The sequence below is a fragment of the Dendrobates tinctorius genome, unplaced genomic scaffold (genome assembly GCF_039654945.1).
Source record: "Dendrobates tinctorius isolate UK_male_01 unplaced genomic scaffold, ASM3965494v1 ptg000014l, whole genome shotgun sequence".
In the NCBI taxonomy this organism is placed as follows: domain Eukaryota; kingdom Metazoa; phylum Chordata; class Amphibia; order Anura; family Dendrobatidae; genus Dendrobates; species Dendrobates tinctorius.
The window spans coordinates 19,111,049-19,122,157 of record NW_027361682.1 but is presented as its reverse complement, the minus strand read 5'-3'; the positions used below and the strand labels follow the sequence as shown (position 1 = coordinate 19,122,157).

General features: G+C 49.5%; 1 protein-coding gene across 3 annotated transcripts; it reads right to left on the bottom strand.

Moving 5' to 3' along the window:
* Window positions 1–702: 702 nt before the first annotated feature.
* TK1 (thymidine kinase 1) lies at window positions 703–5,071 on the bottom strand. 3 transcript variants are annotated; one of them, XM_073559873.1, is made up of 8 exons: window positions 4,782–5,071; window positions 4,460–4,528; window positions 3,429–3,542; window positions 2,317–2,410; window positions 2,146–2,235; window positions 1,609–1,728; window positions 1,345–1,523; window positions 703–1,063 (listed from the first exon to the last, which is right to left on the bottom strand). In XM_073559873.1, the coding sequence occupies exons 1-7, from the start codon at window positions 4,832–4,834 to the stop codon at window positions 1,347–1,349; spliced, it is 717 nt and encodes a 238-aa protein (XP_073415974.1). In that variant the 5' UTR covers window positions 4,835–5,071; the 3' UTR covers window positions 703–1,063; window positions 1,345–1,346. The 3 variants fall into 3 exon arrangements, with proteins under 3 accessions (XP_073415974.1, XP_073415970.1, XP_073415975.1); XM_073559869.1 differs by having other exon boundaries at window positions 703–1,523; window positions 4,782–5,070; XM_073559874.1 differs by having other exon boundaries at window positions 703–1,523; window positions 4,460–4,491; window positions 4,782–5,065.
* Window positions 5,072–11,109: the final 6,038 nt, after the last annotated feature.

The window sequence follows — 11,109 nt, the reverse complement described above, 5'->3', positions numbered from 1 at the left end:
GCAATGCAAATATACTAGGAATAGATTTGTTTAATTGTCTTACCTGTCTCCTGCCCTGTTTAACTGCCAGTTACTTAGATAAATGTACATAAATGCTACCTCTACATAATCAGCTGTTCCCAGTGTTGGGTGCAGCTGGAACTGTTTTTAGAGCTGCACAGCACTGTCAACCATATAGTTACTGTGCTCAGGTACTGGACATCTATTCAAATTAATAAGGGGTGAGTGTGCAGTACCCAGCCGTGGCCACTATTGTGTCGACACCGGGTACAGCTGATAGTCAAGGGCACGGGTGTCATACCCCCACCAGACATTGATAACGTATCCTACGGATCAGTCATTGTAATAGTGGTCAACCTCTTTAAGATTATGCTCTGCCAAATGAATGTTCAGCCAGCTGGTCTGCGGGACGCTGGAGTTCGGATGCCGGGAGCGATTTGCATTGTTCCGTTCACATTCCAACTAGATGTGGCCACTTGCATTGAATGAGGCCGGGCACGTCTAGTTGGAATGTGACCAGAAGTACACAAATCATATACTGCCTGTCCGTACCAAAGAATCTTGACAGCGTGCACACATTGCCAGGATTCAAAAGACTCCAGTCACAGGGTGACTGCACACGAGTACCCCAAGGCCAGAAAACCCCTTTAAGTAGCTAAAATAACTCCATACATAGAAAAATTACTACAATAAGGAAAACAATTCATTTATAGATTTTTATTAAATACAAAATAAATAAATACAAGATTTAAAAAGCAAGAAGCGGAGGCTCACAAGAAGCAGACGGGAGACAGATCGGACAATGGCCGCCTTCTGCTTTCAACACCAAATATATGTATAAAATGTAGGTTCTTCTGCGGGGAAACAAGTGCAAAAATAAGAGGATTTAGAATAATCCGAATGGGGGGGAAACGACATTGATTTTTGGCTTCTCAGCGGTCGGTAGGTGCAACTGAATTAGTCCCTTTAAGACCAGATAACCGTCAGCCTGACTGCAGGATGCTAAGTCCCAGGAGAATGTCTCTGTACCCTTCAGCATCACTTTCATCTCCTTGATAGCGCCCTGGTGAAGACACATACATGGCAGTGACAGAAAATGATGACTTGGGAGAGCACATCTGTCATCTCATTCACCAGAGCGGTACCCTCAGAGCAGCGCTCCTGCACACACCGACTATTACATTTTTTCCTTTTAGTGGCAGTAAAAGTTCCCAGACAAAATAAAAAAGTCATGACATAAAAAGTTCCCCCATGCAATGCGCCCAGTCCCAGATATGCAGCAGCTAATATCTTTAGCGCCATCCTCTGGCACCACCTACTGGTCAGATCCTGCGTGGCGCTTACATTTACGGGCACTGCAGTTGCAAAAGAGGTTTACGCGGCGTCATTTTACTGCCAATTACTCCGGACGCCTTGTCCTTCAGCGGGAGGTATGGATTCTCTTTCCCCACCGGCGGCTGGTTCCGGATGTGGCACGGCCGGCACACAGCGTGGTACTTATCTGCTCCTCCAATTACCTCCACCTGCAAGAAGGAAAGGGCAGTGCAGCGTGAGAGAGGGCGGCTTGGAACCCCCTGTGCAAATATTCACCCCCCTTTCCATTGTTACCTCTTTCTCGGACCCCAGCCGCTTTGTGTATGATGCCTCCCGGTAACACTCCATGCAGACGGCGTTCAGCTTCACCACACTCTCAGCTAACGGCACTAAATTGAGGATGTCACCAAAAGCCTGAGACAAGAACATAACGAGAAGTCACCGACTGCACCACTGGGGGGCGCTCAAACTATACCCAAATAAACCAGCAACATTCTGGATGTAACCACCATTTCACTTTATTGGACCTTGAGCGAGCGGTTAAGACAGAACCAGCTGTCTTCCAGTAGGTGGCGCCATAATCATATCAACAGTCACTTTTAGATTTATAAGACTTTTTTCATTTTAATTTTTTGGAAATAACGCAGTTTCCTGAAATATACGCAGAGTTCTGATCGCACACTACAGTGCTCATCTGCCGGCGCTGTCTTCCTGCAAGATCAGTGCTCATAATTTCTGTATTTAGTAGAACATAAGTTTTTTTAATGAAGACAGAAATTGTGAACTTCCGTGCTTGGATAAAATGGTGAACTACACCACCACGTTACGTACCTTCCTTTGGAATGTGCCGTCCAGTGCGGCTACTATTACCGTCTTCCCTCTGTTGGCCATGTTTTCACAGAACTCAACAACACCAGAAAACTACAAGTGTAAAAACAGTGATGTCACTCATCCGCGCCACACATACAGACGCCACGTCCTAGAGGTCGTGGAGATACTTACAAACTGGCCCTCATCGATCCCGATCACCGAGCAGCTGAGTGCCTCCATGGTCACATCAGAAAGGTTACAGGCGGACACTGCAGACATGGTGTGCCTGCGGGGGACAAGCAGAGGAACAGGTCATTCACAGGCCTGGGATCCAGCAGGGGGAGCTACTGCACATATTACTGGGGTCAACGAGAGCTGTATAAATCCATATACAGTGAGCTCCCCTAGCGGCAGCATTATTCCTCTCCAACAATGAGCTCCACATAGTGGCCGCATCGTTTCTCTCTATCCATGTGCAGTGAGCGCACCCTAGTGGCTGCATCAATTCCTTCTATATTAAAAACACGAGACATGCACAAAAGTGAACAAGTCAGAAGGACAGTGTTCACACCACCCAAAGACTGAAACACAGAACAGTATATACTGTTTTTTCTGTGTTTCATCATTTCCTTCTATCCATGCACAGTGAGCTCCCCCTAGTGGCCGCATCATTTCCTTCTATCTACACACAGTGAGCTCCCAATAGGGGCAGCATAATTTCTCTCTATCTACGTCTACGCACAATGAGCTCCCCCTGGTGGCGTATGCGGGCAAATGCAGCATCAAATATTCTTTTAGCTATGGAGAAAGAATAGAGCAGGAGGGTGGGAGGTGGTGGACCACCACAGGGCCTGAACTACAAAATTTCAGATTTGAGGATCACAATCTCAGCAGGTGCAATGGACACCAGGCGGGGGGTGCGACATCAGCATTCCAAAATAGAAGGGTAATATAGCTAAAAAAGTGAGGTCTTGCTAAGAAACCTTTAATGAAAATCCCCCTCCCCGCCGTTTTATCTACGCAGCTCCTTTGTAAACCTATGCGTCTCCATGGTCACAGTTGAACCCCTTCTATTTGCTGTAAAATAGCAGGGAGATTACACCTGATAGAAGGAAGCAGGATCAGACTACACTGTGGATTTGTAGTCTGTTACCACAGAGACACATAGGTCCAAAGTGAAGCTGCGTACACTTTTTTGGGGAAAGTTTTGATGCAATTGAAAAAACTGAAAAACAAAAACAAAGTATCTGCCCCCAATAAACAGATTCATTACCTTGGGACGCCGACATTTCCTGGTTCCTTACCGGTCATGCGTGGCGAGCTGCTCGGTGCTGTAGCGCGTGTCCTTGGCGTACTTGATGACCATACATTTGTACTGCGCGATCTGGAACCGCCGCACCCGACGCATCAGCTCCGTACTGGGGATAGAGAGGAGGTCAGCGGCTGAAAAGTCACCCACCAGCCCCACCATCCACCCCGGGAGGAGGTCAGCGGCTGAAAAGTCACCCACCAGCCCCACCATCCACCCCGGGAGGAGGTCAGCGGCTGAAAAGTCACCCACCAGCCCCACCATCCACCCCGGGAGGAGGTCAGCGGCTGAAAAGTCACCCACCAGCCCCACCATCCACCCCGGGAGGAGGTCAGCGGCTGAAAAGTCACCCACCAGCCCCACCATCCACCCCGGGAGGAGGTCAGCGGCTGAAAAGTCACCCACCATCCACCCCGGGAGGAGGCCAGCGGCTGAAAAGTCACCCACCAGCCCCACCATCCACCCCGGGAGGAGGCCAGCGGCTGAAAAGTCACCCACCAGCCCCACCATCCACCCCGGGAGGAGGCCAGCGGCTGAAAAGTCACCCACCAGCCCCACCATCCACCCCGGGAGGAGGCCAGCGGCTGAAAAGTCACCCACCAGCCCCACCATCCACCCCGGGAGGAGGCCAGCGGCTGAAAAGTCACCCACCAGCCCCACCATCCACCCCGGGAGGAGGCCAGCGGCTGAAAAGTCACCCACCATCCACCCCGGGAGGAGGCCAGCGGCTGAAAAGTCACCCACCATCCACCCCGGGAGGAGGCCAGCGGCTGAAAAGTCACCCACCAGCCCCACCATCCACCCCGGGAGGAGGCCAGCGGCTGAAAAGTCACCCACCAGCCCCACCATCCACCCCGGGAGGAGGCCAGCGACTGAAAAGTCACCCACCAGCCCCACCATCCACCCCAGAGGAGGAGGCCAGCGGCTGAAAAGTCACCCACCAGCCCCACCATCCACCCCAGAGGAGGCCAGCGGCTGAAAAGTCACCCACCAGCCCCACCATCCACCCCAGAGGAGGAACCTCACCTCTTCCCAGAAAACATGGGGCCGAATATCACCTGCAAGAAAGAAGCGGACGGCATTATATTTCTCCATCTGTCAGGATTTGGGAAAAAAAAAGTCAATATTAAAAAAAAACAAAAAACTTTCCTGTTCTATCAGCAAAAGTCAGTGCACCCCCGTACATCCCTATGTGACCCACCACACGCAGAGGTAGACAATGTTCATTTACTTACACAAAGAATCTTCAAGAGTATTTACTCCCTTCCCCCTAAGAAAAAACCCCCGCCATTTAAAATGCAAAAACCGTGGTGAGCGCAGAGCAGTCTTCCGCCCCGTGCACACTCACCTGTATCTGGCCGCGCATCTTGCTGGGCGAGCCGGGCATGATCTCGGCCACATTCAGGCAGTTCATGTCTGTGCAGAGAGCGGAAACCGGGAGAAGAACCGCACAGAAGACGGAGACACCGGTCACACCGCCCCAAAGCGTTCCCGCGCTGTGGTTTAAAAGGCAGCCAATCAGCTGCTCCTACACGGAGCGATAGCCAACCAGGGACAAGATGACAGCCAAGCCTGACAGAGACGTCAAGCCCCGCTCACTGTGATTGGCAGCTTCGTACACAGCTTTTACCGCCAAGTACAATGTTGTAGTGAGCAGTATATATGTCCACCGGCCGTATAAACGGGTACATAGTGACCACGGCACACAGACGCCTCCCACCACGGGAGCCGCACACTATATCCTGGGGAGTGTGCACATTACTGTGCCATGGTCTTTTCCAGAGCAGACCCAGATAGTGCCCCCCAGAATTAGTACTGTGATCACAGTGTGCCCCCATACATGGTGCTGGTTACAGGGTACCTGCATGAACAGTATCACTCAGAGGGTACCCCATAAACAGTGCTGAACAAAGGCGTCCCCTATATACAGTATCCGTCAGAGAGTGCCCATATAAACAGTAATAGCAGAAGGTAACCCTATAAACATCGGTCAGAGGTTGTCCCTATATACAGTACTGGTCAGAAGGTACCCCTAAATACAGAAGGTGCCCCTAGTACCGGTTAGAGAGTGCCCCTATACACATTTAAATATAGAAGGTGCTCATATAAACAGTATGGCTTAGCCGGTGGCCCCTAGGAACAGTACTGAGCAGAGGAGGTCCCCAGAAAGATTAGCAGTCAGAAAATGTCCCTATAAACAGTACTGGACACAGGTTGTCCTTATAAACAGGACCAACCAGAGGGTACCCCTATAAACAGGACCAACCAGAGGGTACCCCTATAAACAGGACCAACCAGAGGGTACCCCTATAAACAGGACCAACCAGAGGGTACCCCTATAAACAGGACCAACCAGAGGTTGTCCTTATAAACAGGACCAACCAGAGGGTGTCCTTATAAACAGGACCAACCAGAGGGTGTCCCTATAAACAGTACCAACCAGAGGGTGTCCTTATAAACAGGACCAACCATAGGGTGTCCCTATAAACAGTACCAACCAGAGGGTACCCCTATAAACAGGACCAACCAGAGGGTACCCCTATAAACAGGACCAACCAGAGGGTACCCCTATAAACAGTACCAACCAGAGGGTACCCCTATAAACAGGACCAACCAGAGGTTGTCCTTATAAACAGGACCAACCAGAGGGTGTCCTTATAAACAGGACCAACCAGAGGGTGTCCCTATAAACAGTACCAACCAGAGGGTGTCCTTATAAACAGGACCAACCATAGGGTGTCCCTATAAACAGTACCAACCAGAGGGTACCCCTATAAACAGGACCAACCAGAGGGTACCCCTATAAACAGGACCAACCAGAGGGTGTCCTTATAAACAGGACCAACCAGAGGGTGTCCTTATAAACAGGACCAACCATAGGGTGTCCCTATAAACAGTACCAACCAGAGGGTACCCCTATAAACAGGACCAACCAGAGGGTGTCCCTATAAACAGTACCAACCAGAGGGTACCCCTATAAACAGGACCAACCAGAAGGTGTCCCTATAAACAGTACCAACCAGAGGGTACCCCTATAAACAGTACCAACCAGAGGGTGTCCTTATAAACAGGACCAACCAGAGGGTGTCCTTACAAACAGGACCAACCAGAGGGTGTCCTTATAAACAGGACCAACCAGAGGGTGTCCTTATAAACAGGACCAACCAGAGGGTGTCCCTATAAACAGTACCAACCAGAGGGTGTCCCTATAAACAGGACCAACCAGAGGGTGTCCCTATAAACAGTACCAACCAGAGGGTACCCCTATAACAGGACCAACCAGAGGGTGTCCCTATAAACAGGACCAACCAGAGGGTGTCCCTATAAACAATACAAACCAGAGGGTGTCCCTATAAACAGTACCAACCAGAGGGTACCCCTATAAACAGGACCAACCAGAGGGTACCCCTATAAACAGTGCCAATCAGAGTGTACCCCTATAAACAGTACCAACCAGAGGGTACCCCTATAAACAGTACCAACCAGAGGGTACCCCTATAAACAGTACGGCTCAGCTAGCGCCCCTATTGGTCATAGGTTGCCCCTATGAAAAGTACCGATCAAAGGGTGTCCCTGCAAACACGTATAATGTTCTCCATCCTGGGCTTCTTTTCAGTGTAATGTTCTCCATCCTGTGCCATTCAAATATTAATGTCCTCCATCCTGACCCCTCCCAGTAGTAGTGTTCCCATTCTGGGCCCCTTCCAGAATAATGTCCTCTATATTGGGTCCCTTCTGTAATAATGTTCTCCATCCTAGGGCCCTTTCTGTAATAATGTCCTCCATCATAGACCCCTTCCTTTAATAATATCCACCATCCTAGGGCCCTTCCTGTAATAATGACCTAAATCCCCAGCCTCTTCCAGTAATAATATCCCCAATTCTGAGCCCATTTCATGAATAATTTCCTGCATCCTGAGAACCCTTCCTGTAATAATGTCCTCCATGCTAGGCCCCCTCCTGTAATAATGTTACCCATCCTAGACCCCTTCCTGTAATAATAATGTTCTCCATCCTAGGCCCCTTCCTGTAATAATGTCATCTATCCTAGGTCCCTTCCTGTAATAATGTCCTCCATCTTCAGCCTCTTCTAGTAATAATGTCCCCAATCCCGAGCCCCTTCCATTAATAATGTCCTGCATGCTGAGCCCTTTCCTGGTATAATGTCCCCTATCCTGGGCCCTTCCAGTATCAGTGTCCCCCATCTTGTGCCCCCTAATAACCTCCATTCAGCAGCTCTTCTCTAACACATTGAAAAAAAAAAAGATTCTTCCTACCTTCCTCCGCTGCCATGACGTGTGGCGTCCTCCACTATAGCCAGGGCAGAGGCCGGCAGCTAACTGTGCCATGCCAGCCGCAGGCAGCACATGATGTCACTGCTATGTGCCGCCCATGACAGACATGCCAATGTCAGCTGCCGTTATCGGATTGGCCGACAGCCAGGGCTGTGGAGTCGGTAAGCCAAACCTCCGACTCTGACTACTCAATTTCCCTGACTGCCGACTCCAACTCCACGACTCTGACTCCTCAGCACTGCCTCACTACTGAGCATGTACATAAAGTGCAGCACAGATTCATCTCAACTAAAAGCCAAGATCCTTAGATCAGGAACAGAACAGACATTTATAGGACATTTCATAACTTTCCCAAGGTCCTATGAAAACATTTACATAAAATCCTGCATTGTAAATCGATTCATTTTATACCAACTCCGAATCCAACGACATGACACTAACTCCATAGCCCTGCTGGCAGCATCTATTGCAGTGCGGGGAGCTGGCGGATCTCTGTGCTGCAATAGATTTCAGTTGAATGTGAGCTGGCGGAGGCGGGCTCCCGTCTCACGCTGGCCCGATTGTGGTCACACTCTCTGTGACTTTGATTATTATGCCCCTACCAAAACCCATTCACCTCCTCTCTTTGGAGAACTTTAAAAAGTTCCATCTGTAACAAACTCCATGTTACTCATGAACTCTTTATGTCTCATAATCCAACTATTCAGGTCCTCACTGAAACATGGTTGACATCCTCCAACACAGCCCCCTTGCTGCGCTGTATTCTGCTGGTCTTCACTTCGCCTTCTTTGCCCTGAAAATAAACATTTCGGAGGAGTTGGTCTTCTCCTGTCTAACAACAGCACGTTCAACCCAATCACACCTCTACCCTCCCTTATTGTCCCTTCTTTTGAAGAGCATTCTGTCTTTATCCACTCTCCCCTCAACCTCCAAGTAGCCATCATACCAAACCCCGGGCTTGGTCACCATCTTTATCGAACAGTTCTTTATCTAACTTCTTCACGTTCTTTCTTCTTAAAGTACTTTCACACAATCATTATGGATGACTTCAACATCTCCATTGACAACCACCAGTTTTCAGCTTCCAAACTTGTCACTTGCTTCATCATTCTGTCTTATACAATGGTTCTCCACAGCCACCCACACAGATGAACATACACTGGACCTCATCTTCACCTGCTTCTGCTCTCTATCTAATTTCACACCCTCACTTTTCCTCCAATCTGACCATCACCTACTTGCATTCTCATCCCTGTCCTCCTTACCCGCTCCTCAAGTTCAGCAAATAGCAGATTCCCCTGGAGATACCTCTCACACCAAGACCCTCTCACACCTAGACCTCCCTGACTCGTTTTGACCACTCTCCACCGTGTCCTCACTCCACAATGCAGACACAGGCACTGTTCTCTACGATGCCACACTCTCATCTGCTGTTGACTCAGTCGCCCCTCCTGTACATAGCAGGAGACGATGAATCAATAGACAACCCTGGCACACCAACCTCACAGAAATCTGTGCACAACCCACATGTCTTCTCTATCCCATAACCCCAAACAGTAACTCAACACTTTTAATTCCATTTTCTACCCACCACCGCCCCATCCAACATTTCAAAAATAAGATCGAGCAAACCAGACAAGTCTTTGCTGTTCAACCACCACAACCCCTATGTATAACAGACCACTGCCCCTCTCCTGTAACCTTCCTACATAACATCACTGAAGGAGAACTTACTCATCTCATCTCCAAAGAAGCTGAACAGGTCCACTTAAGAGACACTTAAAGGCAGATATCGTCCATGACCTCTGACATCTGTCAATGACATTGATCAGATAGAATTCAATGGATTTGGTGAGATTACAGAAAATGTTGTCCAGTGTACAAGGGGAGGACTTAAGGAAAAGAAGGAAGATGAAAAGAGGAAGAGGGGAGTGTGACTGGATTCATGAAGAAGAAACGAGGCAACAAAACAGGACAGGACATCCAGAGTCTGATGCTGCTTCATGTGTTTAGATCAGCTCTGGGGTCTTGGGTACTACCTGAATGACAGACCACTCAGCACATGAACACATCAGGCTGCAGAATAGCCAGATCAACAGACATTCTCCATTAGATTTCCTCTGATATTCCAGGCATCAGTGTTTTGGTGAAATATCTACAAGAAATTCACCAAAATAGAAGACAATGCAGATGTGGCACCTTAGGAGTTCGGATGCCACAATGGCCTTGCCTCCCTCCAGGGGGAAGTGATGTCATGCCTGGAAGCAAAGAAGGAATCCCCTTACCAGGTAGTTCCAGTATACAACACAGTTTCTGCTCCAGGCCAGCAGGGGGAGCTCTAAATCCGACTTCAGGGGAGCTGCTCTCTCTGGTCAGGAGGAGGAAGTTAGTGGAGAGAGTTAGAGCCTGAGCTAGGTTGAGAGAAGACATGTGGAGAGGAGCTGGGGATAGGAGCTCCATCTGAGCTCACCCTGGCACCAAAATCCAGAGGGCTGAGAAGCACAGATCCTCTGTCCCCTACTGTTACTCGATGACACAGCAGCACGTGTGAGCCGGAGACCCCAGACAGGAGCGACCACTGGAGCAGGCTCCAGCTGCCTGTCATGCGAGTGGAGTTCTACCTAAGCATCAGACAGAAAGAGGGGCTTGAATAGAGTATACAGCAGCAAATAACTCAGAGAATAGCGCTAGAAAGGAGGCCTCACAACCCACCCGACTAGGAAAATTTCAAAATTGCTTCCAGGCTGACCGGCTCCAGAACAATCTGTAACCTGAGCCCCAGACTGTACCTGCATTGCTCAGCATAAGGTAAAGGAAACTGCACCATGGTGTGTTTTCTGAATCATTCCTGCATCACTTACCCTGCACAACATTCACCATCCTCACCTTTAACATCTACATTCAAACTGCCCTGGGATACAGCTATACCTGTGGAGAGCTCAACCATCTCTGTTGCCCTGTCACCATCTCAGAGGATTTGCATAGGTGGCGTCACAAACACTTTATTACAAACTTTATTATCCCTTTTTCACTATCCCTTTTATTGGACACCCAGGGCCACGGACCGTGTCACTGCTGCTGTGACACTTCCCCTTTAAGAAGCGGCCCGCTACCGAGTATCCACACTGCTCTGGCCGGCGATCCTATTTTGGCATCACGAACAGGATCCGTACCCTGGTATTGCTGGGTACTGTGTTCCATAGACTTTGTCGGAACTGGGTGAATTGCCGCCATTACAGCGCCACACGGTGCGCGGGAAGCAGAAGGGGCGTGCTGTCATGGGTGGAGCCTGAGAGAGAACGCGAAAAGAGAAGTGCTGCACGCGCTCAGACATCAGCTGGCAGAGAGCAGGGAACTGAGGCCTGGGACCCCGGCACACAC